This window comes from Schistocerca gregaria, chromosome 8 (assembly GCF_023897955.1).
Source record: "Schistocerca gregaria isolate iqSchGreg1 chromosome 8, iqSchGreg1.2, whole genome shotgun sequence".
Classification (NCBI taxonomy): Eukaryota; Metazoa; Arthropoda; class Insecta; order Orthoptera; family Acrididae; genus Schistocerca; species Schistocerca gregaria.
Genome location: NC_064927.1, coordinates 508,584,173 through 508,601,853, shown reverse-complemented (window position 1 = coordinate 508,601,853; position 17,681 = coordinate 508,584,173). Strand labels below are relative to the sequence as shown.

The window sequence follows — 17,681 nt, the reverse complement described above, 5'->3', positions numbered from 1 at the left end:
AAGATGCACAAGTGCTCATAGCTCTTAAGGTATGCACTTAGAGCCCCTACTCACGTGATATCTTTTTCTTGTTTTGATCCATACTACCGATTCTGAAAGTTGTCTGCCCTACAGTTTTAGAAATAGCAGTACTGGTACACGTATTCCACTGTGAGACGTATCACAACGATATTTTCTTTTAAGTTTCTACTCGATCGTTTCCGTACCAGCGTCTGTCACCTCAGATTAATATATTTACCCTTCTCCGTCATCCTTGAAAGTTTCTAACATCATCATAGAATTGTCCTGAGTATTTTCAGAAATTTATTCGTCATTCCCATACCATCAGCTGATAGCAGCAGAGTTGTTTTATGAAGAAAGCTATGTCACCAGCTCCGGTCGTATTGTGTAAACTTGCTTCCTGGACAGGGGAATTCTTTCATTTCTTCCGCGACTGTGTGAGCGCTGTGAGCGCCGTCACCACGTGGTTGCCGCGAACGTCGTTGTCTCAGTTTATAGCAGTGGCTCCACAACTACAGACTGACAGAACCGAATCAGAGTTACCAGATTTATTACAATTGCAGTAACCAACCAGAACGAAGAGATTCAATGTAAAACACAAGCTCACTACTGATCACTTGGTAACTAAATCCTAAGCAAAGTGGTCTACCCATCCCAGTCTACTCAAGAGGTGCTGGCCTGCTGAGCGCCGTCCCAGAGGTACACACTCTCAGAACGGCTTAGAGCTCTACGTGGTACCCGTACACGAGTCACGGACGACTCGCTGAAGACTCGGAAGCAGCTCGCTGTTGCTGGGTCGTTAACTGGAAGCCAATTCACTGACGCTGGGCGTCCGGCCCTCTGCACACAGCGACGAGCAGAGGAATACCGTCACGCCCCAGTAGTTCAGCGCACGTGACTGGCGTCGTCAAGTACAGCGGCCGTGTTGGCGCTCTCTGGCATAGTTCGGGCCATCCGTTAGACTGGCCGGAAGTACGTTGTGGCTACGTCCGTCTTACACTGACAAACTTCTTTGACAAACATCTTTCAACACAGCCTTTGGTCACACTTTGATGTATACCAAGGAAATTTTTATTACACATTTCTTTGAGCAAAGATCTTTGTTCAGTGTTAGAGTCTGGACCTAGTTTTCACCGAAGCTCGCCATACTGTATACTTATTTGACACGCTGTAAAATAAGTTCTGAATTTACTTTATGTGTGGCTAGCGGGAAACACCACATCGGTAATTTCCACGTATGAAGAATACTACATTTTTCGTAACACCAGACACATTGATTATAAAAACTCCGATAAGCGGATAGAATGTCACAAATATCTGCAGCCATCAGCTGTATTGTTAAGTGTCGGCACTGTGGATGATGAAAGAAGAAATGAAATGGACTAAGGTGTCTATGGTGACGTGGAAATAAAAGTGTTGTCAATATAACGTGCATACGTGAAATAAATGTATTTATTTGTTATTCTAAATAACGTAACAGAAAGTTCATAAATTCTTCCTAAAGTGATTTATATACTGGTTCACAAATTTCTGGAACAATATGTGAATGCCGGCCGCTGTGACCGAGCTGTTCTAGGCGCTTCAGTCCGGAACCACGCTGCTCCTACGGTCGCAGGTTCGAATCCTGCCTCGGGCATGGATGTGTGTGATGTCGTTAGGTTGGTTAGGTTTAAGTAGTTCTAAGTCCCATAATGCTTAGAGGAATTTGAACCAATATGTGAAATGGCACACCGTGCGATATGAGAACTATGTTGCAAGCTCGAACGGCTTTACTCTGTTCTAGAAATTTCTAAAGTAATTGTAAAACGACCTTTAGGGCAGAAATTGCATTTCTTAGACGAGTATCTTGTTTGTAAATATGAGGGGCTGCTATCGTAAGGACATACTGATTGCTCGCTCATTCTCAAGTAATTTTTGTAGCTCTTCAGTCTTCGCATTGTAGCTCATGAAGCAAATTCTGGTGTATACGTCAAGTTTCTCTTCTCGTTAACCTTGATTTCAACAACATTCGTTTCCGTTTCTCTTTCTTTTTAAGCAAAGCACTCGGCGCCAATATTACACTAAATGCTGCTACACACATAAGTAAATCTTAAGCTTCTATCTTGGAACAACTATGACGAAAGCTTTGACGATAGTACGATGGTCCAAATAAAGTGGTATGATCAAACGAATTTGACAACATCTTTGACAGAGAAATGATAATGTAATATGGGCCTTCCATTGCTAACGCCTGCTGCGCAGGCAACTATGCAGACGTGGCTGTAGCACGGGAGGTCTCCCTGCCCCTTGGCTACAGCAGACACTTCTCGCTTTCATGGTAGACAAGTGGCTACTCTCCTTTCTACGATTCTTCCCCGCCGTCGCTGTCGCTTTGTTCACAGTTATGCCAAATTCTGTTTCGAGTACGCTGTCATTCCTTTCGATATGTCTTCTCTGCTTTCCTTACATATTGCCAGAATGGGTGTGTTAATGCGAACCTTAGTACTGGTATCTGTTATCCTCATAGGAAATTTTCTTTCAATTAAGAGTTAAAAATGGCGTCGGAGAAAATACACGACAACAGAATCAAAAATGTTCCGTTAGACATGGGACAGTAAGTTCAAATGGCTCTGAGCACTATGGGACTTAACATCTGAGGTCATCATCCCCTAGAACTTAGAACTACTTAAACGGTCGCGCGGTGCCAGACTGAAGCGCCTAGAACCGCGAACCACACCGGCCGGCGGATAGTAAGTGAGCCGTTTCCGAAATAAGTGCGGATGTGTGCTTACGAGCTGCCAATGACGTCGGTATGAAATAATGTCCTAGGTTGTATAGATGAAATGATCGTAAAGCATTATTGGCTGAGAGACGACATCTGGGGTAGGGGTGGGAAAAACTGACCGGTTACAACCCATACCGGTATTTTAGTTCTAAATCATCTTTATTTTTCTGTTTTTGTTTGGTCTCGGTTATAACATATTTTTTATTTTTTACTAACAAACGAGTTAAAAAAAGAAGTATCAATTAGCCCTAACAGCATTGCTAAACTTTTCGTTTCTAAATAAAACTTTTTTAAAAAAGCAGAACATTTTTGTCGTAAAAAACATTGGTTTGAAATATTATGTTGTTATAGAAAATAGGAAAAGCGATCAGTGCTATTTTGTTGACAATGCCCACAGAAACGAACAGCAAACACGTTATACAAGAATTGGGACAGCTCTGCTGAGACACTGCTGTCCCTGTTGCCGTGTGCCGTAGCGGAAGGTACACGTGTGCGTGTAGCGTGCGAGACTTGGCCCACCTGATTTGCACGGTAGTTACTCACTGTCATCGCCGGACAATTGTCGTATCGCAGAATGGTATCAGTTGTAGTCTGGAAATGACACAGGAATGAAGTACAGTCCTTCATATGCTTTATAGGATTAAGGATTTGTCTGCCATTCCTACGAAATAATAAAGGAACAAGGCGATTAGTGATTTTTTTTGTAGCATTTAGCCACTTAGCAGTTTTCGAGAAAAGCGGCGATTGGTGAACGGTTTTCTTTTATATAACTAATTTAATATTCAGATTCTGTGTATCCTGAAACGGACAGAGTCAACATTTTTTTTGTCTTTGTTCGATTTCTACGTTTAACACAGGAAGTAACAGGAATAAAAACCGAAGGTAAGTTATTTCATAAACGGGTTATTTTGAGCAGTTTTGACAGTTAGGTTCAAAAACGATTGTTACAGCGATAACCGCTATTCATAATCGGGGGTCGCTCAGCCACCTATTGCACGTCTTTTTATCTGACGGCGCTTCGACAACTTGCGGGTCAGTGATAAGGAAATAATGATGAGGTGAATACAACACCCAACGGAGAAAATCTCCGGACAGACAGACTTGCCCCGGGCGCACAGGGCGACGGGTCTGCCACACGGTGGAGAGAGAGAGACAGAGACAGAGAGAGAGAGAGAGAGAGAGAGAGAGAGAGAGAGAGACAGACAGTGAGATAATACAAATTATTTGAAACTTAAGCCGGGAATAGAACCAAAGCCCCCTGCATGGTAGTCAGGCACGGTAACCACTCAGCTGCCGACACGCATGGTGATAAGATTGCGGTGAGGCAATCTTGAAGGCCAATGAATAGGTCATACTTGGCCTATCCTTCTTGGAGCATACTGATGCATTAGACACCGCCTTACATCAGGAGACATATTTTCGCACCCCGTATGTCAATGGAACGAGAAGAGGTCGTAATATCGAGTACAATGCGAAGTACCCTTTGCCATGCACTTTAAGGTGGTTTGCAGAGTCTTTGTGTAGGTGGAGATGAAAATGTGTCTGTGCCAGACCGTGCATCTAGCTCTCTTCTCAAACCGGGGCCGAGGATGAAATTTAAATCTATTTTTACGGGGGCTTAATCGAAAAGTTTACGTACCATGTGCAGTTGTAATAAGTGGAACAGTATTTCGTAATGAAGTCAATGGCGGTTCGTAACCACACTTTAGCAGTTGTGTCGTAAAAGGATCGTTTGCGGATCCATGTATGCTACAACGTTTTTGATTCTATGAAAATATACTTTTACCTGTGTCGGTTTTTACTGCTAGCTATGATATGATACGCGGTAATAGTTTAGCAAAGTACAGGGAACCTTTACAAGGCACACGCTGCATACACATGTACTGGCACAGATGTTTGGTCTCTGAACTCAGGCTACTTACAGGGGGTGGACAAAAATACAAAAACACAACGAAGACAACACGTTACCGCGCCTCATAAGGTGTGAGAAAATCACTGCGCTCAATACAGTTTGCAATCGTTTCGGAACAGATAAATACAGGATGTGTATGCTCTTCGAGGGAATCTTCTATCATTCTTCCTGCAAAATAGTGGCAAGTTATAACTTACCCCCACGTAGTCTACGTAAACGAAATGCAAAAATATTTAGAAATGTCGTCGGTAATACTATGAGAGGAAAAGTTGTGTTCTTTAACTCGGAAAAATACTGATACTGTTTTTCTTTATGATCTTTGCCTTGCTAAATAATTGAAGCGCAAGTAACTCTGGGCCATTTAAATAAAATTTCTTTCATGAAGTAAATTACAACAGTTACAATTTTGTATGCGTTAGCATCTGCTATTTCTCTGAACTAGGTTCAAGCCAAAGTCATTGGAATAGTATCGCCTCTGTGAGGTTGTATCAAGACCGCATTGAAACACTAAATAAATTTTGCAGTCTATGGCCTGTATAAAACATCACACTTGGTATATTACTAATGGATGAAGCATGTTCTTGTTTGCAGATACTGAAAGAAAGCCAACAGATCGTCCACACTTGCATACAAGGGTCAGTTAATACAATTGCTGAGGCCACCACTATTTACAAAAATAACTTCAATTTAAAAGGTACCTACTACTTGAATGATAGTCTGAATTTACTTTACTCTGGTATTATTAAGAAAAAGGAGCTCACATCAAGGTGCGATATCTAGCAGAGACTGAATCACAATAGGATTCATAATTGTGGATCATCGTCTGATACTGAGAATGTTAAACAAAATGTAGGGACGACTAATGAGCATTACGTAACAGTCTGTTTTGGGATATCGTTACTCTTCGTTGAACTACAATACTGTCTCCGCTGCTTTGCCGATACTTTAAACACTTCACATCTTTTATTTGACATACGTAGCTGCAAAGAAAGCCAGCGGCCTTAACACCGGCCCCGGTCAGCCACCGAAGTGATGCGGTGTCGGGCTTGGATGGGTCATCGCCTGGGTTTGCCGAGGGCTGTTCGCAAGCGGGGTGCGCGCAGCCCTTGTGAGGCCAGCTGAGGAGCTGCTTGCTCAGAAGCAGTGGCGCCAGCCGCGGAAACTGACAGCGGCCGGGAGAGCGGCCAGCTGATCACGTGCCCCTCCGTAACCCTATCCGGCGACGCCTGAGGGCTGAAGGCTGGCCGTTCGGTATCGTTGGGCCATCGAGGCCTGTTCGGACAGTGGTTGTTTTGTAACGGCGAAAAAAGAAAAAGAAAAAGGAGCCCGAGAACGTGGAAGTAACGACGCTGGAGATGGGTAAGAATCACGCACCCTACTCTCCAAAGTAGGCCACCAAGGCTCAAGGCTCCATATTATTGAGATCTGGTGACAGTGATACGAGAACTCATCGTCGGGTTCACGTATTTATTCCTGGACGATGCGAGCTGTGTAAACAGGGGCTATGTAATCTTGAAACACAGCATTTGTCGTTGATAAGAAACATTCTACCATGGATATAACTTACCCATATCGTTGGGGCGGTCGCTGTCTATATATACATTTTTATGAAAGCACAGATCGCTTAATTCTATGACCTTTATTCACATTACTAGTTTCGACACAGTCGTGTTGTCATCTTCAGATGGGCTCTGCAATGTATGAAATGAAAATAGGTAATCGGTAATTTGGGCTAGCTGACAAGTCACAAGGGCTCTGCGGCGCCTAAGTTTACTTGACGTGAAGTCGCCGACATGACGTGTCGTTCTAACTGTATTGGCGCTACGGATGTTGTACTTGTTCCTTTTATTCATTCAGCAACCCATCTGACAGCATTCTGTTTTGTAAACGACAAATCATGTGGAGTTTTTTTAAATGTATTTACACTTTGTTTTCAAAATACACGCATGTGAAAATATACGCAAAGGTGTGTAAAACTTTTTTAAAACATTTGGGTCGTTCCAAAAAATGTTTGTATCTTGTGCAGATTACCAATTAGCTATTTCTTTTCATACGGTCATTTCCGTCGCTAATGTGTCGTTCTGGAGTTCCATGTCGCCCTGTAAGTCCCTGCTTCTCGAGATCCCTTCGTTTTGTTTTAGCGCTCACAGGGTTCACGAATTCGGAGTTCAGTTCTGCAGTGACCTCTGGAGCTGCCATCGTCTTAGTTTTCGTCTCAGTCTTCTTAAATGACCGTCCGTCACGATCACTCACTACACACTTTTGTACGCGTTGTGATCTACAGGGCGACGTATTTACACGTTCCCCGTATGCGGTACAATTCTACGATACAGTGCCCTTTGAAACACCAAACAATTCGGCTCCCATGCTTACAGAAGCACTCAGTGTACGAGCAGTGTTCGTTCAAATGCAGATATCGTGCTGGCCTCCTACCTACTCAGAACGCTGTTCTTGCCACGGCTGATACTTGCAACGTACTTAGGACATTAGGCAGGTGGCGTTCGTGGTCAGATACAACAGCGCAACGTGCAGGAGTGGATGGCGTCTGCATTTGCCACGGTGTTGGTGCCGGCAGGTACCCGTTCGTGGACGACAACGCGCGCGCCCTGGTGTCGGCGTTCCGGGAGCTGGGGCTGCGGGAGGTGGACGCTGCGGGCGCCGCCCCCGAGGGCGTGGCCGTCACGCAGGCGGCCAGCCGGGCAGGGGAGCGCGCCAGCGCCAACGCCGCCTTCCTGCGGGCGGCGCGCGCCAGGCCCAACCTCACCGTCCGCACCGGCGCCACCGTGACCAGGGTAGGTAAGCCGCCAACCAGGGGACCCCACGTCCGGCCCACAGCGCAACAGTACTTACGTAATGACAAACACATTGCTGTAGGATCGACACGTTATTATTATTATCACTGGCAGAGGTGAGACGCAAGGGGTTGACACCCTGAAGTGTTTCAGTTTCTGCCAGTTGAAAAGCAAGAATTCCACCAATCGAAAGATTTACAACCAATAACTGTACTGCACATATTTTACTCGTAACTTCGTTGATATTAAATTGCGATGTTGGTCATGGATAAAGCCTACGTCGCTAGGGAAAAAAATGGCGCAGAGCATGCATCTTCTTAAGAAGTGGCTCCCACAACGTGGATTGCTAGCTTTCTATCCTGAAAAAGAGCTGTAGCTATTAATCGCAATGGACTGAGAGTTATTCATCATTCTATAAAGAGGAGTTGTCAGAAGTAAGGAGTGGCAACTGTTCACTGTCTCATTACTTCCTAATTTAATAAAACATCCACAAACACAAAATACAGAGTGATTCAAAAGTAATACACGAGGTGTTGAATGCTATTGACAAGGGATTTCAAACTAATTCCGTATTTCTAGACTTCCAAAAGGCTTTTGACACTGTATCACAGAAGCGGCTTGTAGTGAAATTCCGCGCTTATGGAATTTCGTCTGAGTTATGTGACTGGATTTGTGATTTCCTGTCAGAGGGGTCAGAGTTCGTAGTAACTGACGGAAAGTCATCGAGTAAAACAGAAGTGATGTCTGACGTTCCCCAAGGTAGTGTTACAGGCCCTCTGTTCCTTATTTATATGAACGATTTAGGAGACAATCTGAGCAGCCATCTTAGGTTGTTTGCAGATGACGCTGTCGTTTATCGACTAATAAAGTCATTGGAACATCAAAACAAATTGCACAACGGTTTACAAAAGATATGTGAATGTTGCGAAAATGGCAATTAGCCCTGAATAATGAAAAGTGTGAGGTTATCCAGGCGAGTTCTAAAGGGAATCCGTTAAACTTCGGTTACACAATAAATCAGTCTAATGTAAAGGTCCTAAATTCAACTAAATACCTGGGAATTATAATTATGGACAATTTAAACTGAAAAGAAGGCATAGAAAATGTTGACCGGAATGCTAGCCATAGACTGCGTTTTTTCGGCAGGACACTTAGAAAATGTAAGGGGCCTACTAAGGAGACCGCCTGCACTACGCCTGTCCGTCCTCTTATGGAGTGCTTCTGCGCGGTGTGCGATCCTTGCCAGGTTAATTAACAGAGTGCATCGAGAAAGTTCAAAGAATAGCAGCACGTTTTGTATTATCACGAGAAAGGGGAGAGAGTGTCACGGACATGATACAGGATTTGGGATGGACACCATTATAACAAAGGCGTTTTTCTTTGCGACGTAATATTCTCAAGAAATCTCAATCACCAACTTCCTCCTCCGCATGCGATAAATATTTTGCTGACGCCGACCTAGACAGAGAGAAGATGGTTCAAATGGCTCTAAGCACTATGGGACTTAGTATCTGAGGTCATCAGTCCCCTAGAACTTAGAACTACTTATACCTAACTCACCTAAGGACATCACACACATCCAGGATTCGAACCTGCGACCGTAGCAGCAGAGCGGTTCCGGGCTGATGCGTCTAGAACCGCTTGGCCACAGCGGCCGGCCAGGGAGAAGACTATCATCATAATAAAATAAGCGAAATCAGAGCTCCCACGGAAAGATATAGGTGTTAGTTCATTCCGCGTGCTGTTCGAGAGTGGAATAATAGAGAACTACTGTGAAGGTGGTTTGATCAACCATCTGTCAGCCATTTAAGTCTGGTTTACAGAGCATCCATATAGATATAGATGAAACTGTAGACACTTCGAGAATATAACACATGCATCAAAATAAGCGTTAAGTGTCGAAATTTTGTCTGAAATTGGTTTATTTCAGAGTTATGCAGTAGAACAGGGATAACAAGTGTAATACGAACAGCACAAAATTGATTGTTCTCAGAAAGCAATGACACGAATAGACCCGAAATTCTTCTCAAGTACGTAATGTACATTTATCGCAGAACGTGTTCAAAATGATGTCCATGTATTAGCCGAGCGGTCTAAGGCGCTGCAGTCATGGACTGTGCGGCTGGTCCCGGCAGAGGTTCGAGTCCTCCCTCGGGCATAGGTGTGTGTGTTTGTCCTTAGGATAATTTAGGTTAAGTAGTGTGTAAGCTTAGGGAGTGACGACCTTAGCAGTTAAGTCCCATAAGATTTCACACACATTTGAACATTTTTGAACATGTCCATGTAGACGAAGACAGTGACCGCTCTCAGAATGTTGCAGGCTCCGTTCATCTTAATTTGCACAGTGTTTTTCAGTTTGCTGCTGCAGTTGTGCTAGATTCTGAACTGCAACACCATACACGAGTTCGTTAATATCCGGTCATCTGGAGGGCCAAGTAACTGCTCCTGCACGATCTATTCACTTATCGGTACGAGCAACACAGATACTGTCCTGCTTCCCGACTCAAATATGCAGGGGCACAACGGTGCATGAGCCGTAGGTTGGTTCGTGTAGCGAGTGGGACATCATGAAGCACACCAGTCAAATCTTGTTCCATAAACTGGCGATACTCTCTGCCAGCCAGGCGCTGTGGAGCAACATGCTAGCCGAGGAACTGATTGTCCACTGTACCTCACCAAACGGTCACTGCGCAGCGGTGTTGATATCCTCGTACCGCAGTACCCAACGAACAATGTATCAGCAACGTGGCGCTCAAGAAACCACTGACAGAAATTCTGATGTCTAGGGTAGTCTACAAGTGTCAGATCATGCACCGCCTGCAGGTGTATTGGTAGCAACGGCTGTCTCCGAAGCAGGTGGCATACAGTTGACTGAGGAACCCATAAAGTTGTACTAATGGTCGGCTCTTCATCTACCATTTCCAGGATGTTCTCAATATCCACTCCATCCAATTGAGACCGACCTAACCGTCCACAGCAGTCTGATAGTTTGGTACTCGTCTGCTTGGAAACATTTCCATATACCTTCCGCATTTCACTGAGCACGCCATTGTACCGTACACAAGGACTGTAGTCGGTGCTGACAGATTGAATGTATGTAATACGTTCGGAGCCGCTACACTACAACGGCGCCCTAGAGTACAATGAACGAAACCAAAGTCAAGTAAACAAAGCAATTGCAGGCGGACACAACACGTCAAAAGCCTGTACTGTCCCGTCAGGTACTGCCTACCACAAATGACATGCTGCATCATAAGTCGGAAATAATGAAATTCAGACATAACTTTATTTGACATTTTACTCTTATTTTGATGCATTCATTAAATCCACGAAGTGTGTGCAGTTACTTTTGAAGAACTATGTAAACTTTACCTTTGCATATTTTAAAAATAAAAGTGTTTGAAGAAAATTCTTTTTAATTCTAAAGTTTAGTTAGTCGCTAATGTTGATGACGATGATGGTGGGGTGGGGGGATTTCTAGCTAATTGTTCACTACATTCAGAGATAATGCTCTCAGAAAAATTCGGAACCACTAGCTTAAAGGCTAGAGACTTTCCTCTGACGGCCGACGTTTCCCAGCACCACTTGGAGGTGAACTTGCGAAAACTCCTGTCAGAGAGCAGCACTTGAGCACATCACAGGGAGGGAGCGCTCAGTTTGGGTTTTTAACATTCCGTTAATGAGGCTGACTGAGAGGCCCGAATGCTTGAAGGTTCTGGAACGTTGCTTCGAGCTCGTAAGATGTATAAACCGCATGGCACGCCTCCTGGGTAGGGCAGGCTTGTCTTGGTAGTGTACAGAATTATTTAACATTTCTTAAGTCCAGAGTGAGCACCCTTCTGTAATACACACAGATTTTTTTTATTCCAATATGCAGAGTTTACAAGAATTTACAAGCGTTTGTCAGGCGCTTACGTGCGCGGCCTGAAAATTCTGCTTGGCCACTTTTCGGTTTTCAATGCGATTTTGTAAGGGTTCACGAACTCGACAACGAGAAGTCACCCATCATAGTGTGGAGACATTAGCTGTCTAGGTGCGGCTGCTGCGAAAAGGAAAGCATTTGTTGAGAGCGAATTCAATCGGTGTTTTTGTATGACTTTGATCCTGTTGACTTTGATCCGTTATCGTGTTTTGTTTGTGTGGAGGCGATTCATTGACTGGGAAGAGTAGCTGAATGGAACGAACAGTGTCTTGAAATGCAGTTATAAGATGATTTTCAATAGTCGTAACGGAATATACTCAAACTAAATCATGTGATGCTGAGAGAATTAGATTTGATAATGAGACACCAAAAGTACAGCATAGATTTTGCTATTCGGGCTGCAAAACCACAGACGATGTATAGAAGGTATAAAGTGCCCGTTGGTATGTAAAGGACAAGTGATTTTGAAAAGGAGAAATTTGTTAACATATAATATAAACTCAAATGTTAGGAAGTCCTTTCTGAAGCTTTTTGTCTCTAGAGGGAAGTGATCCGTCGACGGCAAGGAGTTCAGGCAAGAAGTGGCAGCTTCTGCATCGTGTGGTGCTGCAGAAGGCAGTGGAGAGAGTTAGACAGGTAGATCGGATAACTAACGAAGAAAGACACAGAGAGTCAAATTAGGTCGAAAGGAAATGTCTGAAATAAGGGATCGGCCGATGCGACACACCCGTGGGCCTCAAGGAATTGTTAATTTGCACGGTGGCTACTCAAGCTTGGAAGAAAAATTCCCTCAAACTGCGAGGAGGAAGATGGTTTCGAGAAGCTCCTGATGAATTAATGGTGAGTGGGAGGAGGGGGCGGGGCGAACATACCACAATAATGATTTCTGATTCCTCTCGGCTGAGCTATATGTCAGACATGAGAAGTAGTTTCACCGCAGTTTTTAAAGGTCAGTAATTTGTATGGAATAATATTCTTATAATTAACACACTCTGAAATATTAAGTATTTTGAAATTTGTGATTTATAAAACTCAATAAAATACGATTTGAACACTATGTTATAAACGCAGAACTGTCTGAGATCTTATGAAATTTCTGAAATTCCCTCAGATTTCCCCTATTTTTCCAGGTAAACTGTAATTCCCTGAGAATTCCAGATTTTCCAGAAGAATCGCCACCTTGATGTGGTAATTCGCGGTACTGTTGGGGGGGAGGGGGTGGGGAGATAATAATTGTAGAACTGGAACAAGGAAAGAACGCAGTAAGCAGGTTGGAGTGGACGTACGCCGCAGTAGTGACGTAGGCATGAAGAAGCACGCACAGGACAGACCTACATGGGGAGTTGAGTCGAGGCAGCTATCGGGCTGAAGACCACAAGAAGAACAACAATGTGTATCAATACCTCTACCACAACAGCAAGCTCTCTCTGCTATAATTACAGCACGTTTAACCATTAGAATTCGCCTGTCAGTAGGAATAGATAAATATCGACGTCTGATAATATTTAAAATCGCTGTACTAAATGTCAATATCGACGATAGATCGAAAGAATAATATTGAAATTTCGATACATCAGTGCAAAAAATTTTGTTTTAAAGTTCATATTATAACTTACGACTGCACGTGTTCCTCAAAACTGTGAGGAGTGGACTTTATGAAGGAAAACCAAATTTCATTTCTACTTTACCTTAATGAAGATTTTATAATGATGTCACGAACTTCTTTCTACACAATAAAACACAAGCCTTATCAAATATGAAACAAATCGCTTCATTTATTTTTTGTCTCGTTCTCTTCCTGCAGATGAAGCAACAATTCACAAAACAATAGCGATATCTCCATGCGCACAATTTGAATGAGTAGCTGACGAATGCGAAGCGACTGCTGGACTAGGAGCGCAGCTGACAGGTTCCTCGATAAGCCCGTAGCAGTCCGGCTCAGATCAAAAATTTTCTTGTGATGAGGTTTTAAACGAGCTTTTAAGTACCTTCTCATAATAACTGCATTTTTATTATAGTTTGATTTAAAATGCTTCCACACGTTAGTTTTGAAAGGCACTTCCTTTTTTTTGTCTTCACAATGAAAAATTATGAATACAAACACACACCGATCAACGAACAACACAAACATAAGAGGTTGCGACAGTTACATTTTAAAAATTTCAGTCAGCCTGCTTTCAGGTATGAGGAGGTTACGAATGTATACAACTGACAACAATCAAAATTTCTCTAAGAACGTCAACTTAGGAAACTCTAAGTACCGTTTTTAATCTCCCCTCTCCTTCCTAATTACGTTTATTGTGCACATTAGTCTTTTATGAAGATTTGAAAGGAGCGAGGATTACAATAAACTTTCTAGTCTACTTAGCTTGTCCTGTATAGTTGGCTCCAGTTCATCTTGACTAGGGGTCTCATTCTTGAAGCTGAAAATTTCACATTTTGTGTCCTGACGGTTGGATTGATGAAAATTAATTTGAAGATTTTTGTTGCAGAACTGTTGCTTTTACGTAAATCTATCTGCTCACATTTTAGTATATCATATGATCTTTTGATTTTTCACATTAACAAAGCCGAAATTACATTGTTCACATAAAATACAAAAATACGTCCGTTCACATCAGAGGCATATTTGCCACTCTCACACTCTGCGGAAATAACCATATTCCAAAGTGTTTACAATTTTCTTTACAAATGAATTTCGACTACTTTCTGTTAGATTATTACTTTAGATTATTATTTCGTAAATGAATCCAGAAATAAACATAGTAAGCAGTACAGCATTGCGTAATTAATAACACAAATTTTAAGTGTGTGAAGAGTTCGTAATTTCAAACGTTTCTTTAAAAAAAATAATTTTAACTGTACGTTCAGAACTAGTACTTATCGATTATAACATCGAGACTAAAACATTTTATATAGTAATTCATTTTCATAAATTGTAGCTTGAAATATAACACACGGAGTATAAAATTATATGAAACTTTTCAAAAAAGCGACTGAGATAATAATGACTTGTCCAAAATTCGAAAAATAATACTGGTATCGACAACTACTGTTGAGGAAAATTAATGCTGAGCTATTGGCACACTTAAAATTTCCATTATTCAATACGCAATACTATACTGATTTTTATGTTTATTTCTGGATTCATTTATGAAATAATAATCGAAAGTAATAATGTAACAGAAACTAGCAGAAATTCACTTCTTAAGGAAAATTGTAAACCCTATGGAACTTGGTTTTTCTGCAGACTGTGAGAGTCGTAAGCATGCCTCTGATGTGATCTGACGTATTTTCGTATTTTGTTCGAACAATGTAATTTCGGCTTTATTAACGTGAAAAATCAAACAACTGTATGATATACTAAAATGTGAAAAAATATATTTACCTGAAAACAAAAATTCTACAGCAACAATCTTCAAATTTATTTAGATCAATCCAACCGTGAGGACTTGAAATCCGACATTTTCAGATTCAAGAATCAAACACCTAGTCAAGAAAAAGGAGCCAACTATCCATGACGAGCTAAGTAAACTAGAAAGTTTATTGTAATCCTTGCTACCTTCAAATCTTCATAAAAGGCTATGTGGACAGTAGATGGAATTTCAATGTTAAAATAGAAAGTAGATCTGAGTTTTGAGTATTATGATTTAGATGGTGGTAATAATAACATTATCGGATTACATCTTCACGACAGAAGTATATCGGTGCTATCGATATATAGGATGGGCAAATGTCGATAATAATGTATTGCGACACGATATATCTATGTTTCGATACACCGATACTTGGGAGTCCCGGCCCCCCGTTGTGAGCTTTAGTGGGTGCCTGTAGCAGAGCTGTGACGCTTCTCCGCCGCCGGCCACACACAGGTGGACATCGACGCGGGCAGCCTGCGCGCGACCGGGGTGCGCTACGTGCTGGCCGGCTCCAACGCGACGCTGCGCGCCCGCGCCTCCCGTGACGTCATCCTGAGCGCGGGGGCGGTGGCCAGCCCGCAGCTGCTCATGCTGTCCGGCGTGGGCCCCAGCGAGTGGCTGCGGCCGCTCGGCATTCCCGTGCTGAGGGACCTCAGCGTCGGCTACAACCTGCAGGTGAGCGCCAGCCGGCAGAAGCAGCCGTCATCCGCAGCCGAGTGACAGCATCCGGCTGTTTTGTTTGCACTGGAGTGCCCTTTCCAGCTGTGAAGCCTTTTTCAATTGCGTGCAGAATCAAAAGCTATCAAATGGCTATACGTGGGGGTACAGTCTAAGAACAGATCAAAATACACACGTGATATTGTAATCGCCGGAAGCTGGTCAGATTATCGAACTTCACAGACGAGGTTGTGGTAGTACCCTGTAGCTAGTACACCAGACATCCAGTGCCCCAGACGGCTGCTACCTATCACTGTATATAGGGTGTCGCAATAGGGAAGGTTAGTATTCAGGAGTGTGACGTAACAGTCATTCGAAGCAAAAACCTCTACTAAACATAGACTCTAAAACGCGTACCTTAACAGCCACTAGCACTTGTTCAATAAGACGACACTTGTGTCGCAGCAACGATGATCAAAAAGTGCACCTTTACTAGATTTTCTGCTTCGAACGATCGCTCATATCATATTCCTGAATACTGATTATTCCTCCCGGGACATAATGTATAAGTATTGTATGTCCACAAACTTCTAAGAGGTACTCTGACTATTATACTAGAAACACTTGTTATGTCCATGATTGAGAAGTTCAATGAACTGCCGTCAGATTATTGCAAGAGTAATTTGTTAAGGTCGTAGACTCTGGCCTAAGTGTGGCTATTCTTATACGTTTTACTGTTACATGCATCACAGCGGAAGCTGCCTATTAATGGCAACAAAATAAGGGGAAGCTTGAATTTGTGTATTTAAAGCGGGGATCTAGAAACGAGGGAGAGGCTTCGTCCCGCCGTAACCCTCTGTGGTTCACAACCCCACAGCAGGCCACAGCAGTCCACCCACCCCACCGCCGGCGCACACCGAACCCGGGGTTATTGTGCAGTTCGCCCAGCAGTGGAGCCGCCCCCTCGGAACGCCTCATACCAGACGAGTGTAACCCCAAACGTTTGTGTGGTAGAGTAATGGTGGTGTACGCGTACGTGGAGACAGTGTTTGCGCAGCAATCGCCGACATGGTGTAACTGAGGCGCAATAAGGGGAACCAGCCCGCATTCACCGAGGCAGATGAGAAATCGCGTTAAAAGCCATCCACAGGCTGGGCAGCACACCGTACCTCGGCACTAATCCGCCGGGCGGATTCGCGCCGGAGACCGGCATGACTTCCCACTCGGGAAGCAGCGCGTTACACCGCGCGACTAGCCGGGCAGGCTAAGACGAAGTTTACTTCAACCAATGTGAAAAATACCAGAATCTAATATAGAATCGCGTTTATTCAAATTATTTAATTACATTTATTGAACATGTTGCGACATACAGCCATCATCAGATGCCAATTAACAACAGTGCTCCCAATATAGAGTCTCATGTTGAAGCAATACCATCTGCGTCACAAACTACCAATATCATCTAACTCGTTTTAAATAAATTAAATGAGCGAGCTAAAAAGGAATTGGAATGAAGACTGAGCACCAGATCGCGAACTCAAATGTGGAATTTATTTCTCCTACTAGCTTTTTTCTCTGGTGAGTTCAGACAAGACGACAATAGGAGATTTTGAAAGGTAGTGCAGCACAAGAATTCTGTGTATTATCTGGGTAGCTCCATACCTAATGAAAAGCAAGAAAGGCGATCGTGTAATGGGACACATCGTGAGGCATCAAAGGAATGGTCAATTTGGTAATGCAAGAAACGGAAGTGTGAGGAGGGGGGGGGGCAGGGAGGGGGAGGAGGAGGAAACTCTAGAGGTAGACTAAGGGTTGCTTGTAGTAAGTATGTTCAACTGCACTTAGGACACGATAGTTGTGTACAGAGGCACAGCATAGACTAGCGTGGAGAGCCAAATCAGACCAGCCTTCGAATTGAAGATTATAGCAACGACAACGATGACAATGTTAGCACGATGCAGCGGGCTGTTGTTTTAGCTGGTTACGAGAACAGTTGATTAGATAAAATATATTTATATAACATTATCGTGATCAACACTGATGAGTCGTGTCTAACAATGTAGCGACCCCGCCACAGGTTAAAGGAAAGAAAATCTGCGGCATCAAGTTGGGGTCGTGGTCCTGGTCCTCAATGAACGATATGCGTGCAATTTGTACATTACTATTTACATCTTCCATATGTTTGACCACCTTAAGTTTCAGAGAGAACTTACAG

At 43.2% G+C, this 17,681-nt stretch overlaps 1 protein-coding gene across 1 annotated transcript in view; it reads left to right on the top strand.

Annotated features, from left to right (window-relative positions):
- The window catches only part of LOC126285280 (glucose dehydrogenase [FAD, quinone]-like), an 89,176-nt gene that overhangs the window by 55,459 nt on the left and 16,036 nt on the right, over positions 1–17,681 (top strand). The window contains exons 4-5 of the mRNA XM_049984569.1: positions 7,252–7,468; positions 15,263–15,484. Coding sequence (XP_049840526.1) covers positions 7,252–7,468; positions 15,263–15,484 — 439 coding nt within the window. The remainder of the gene's footprint in view (positions 1–7,251; positions 7,469–15,262; positions 15,485–17,681) is intronic.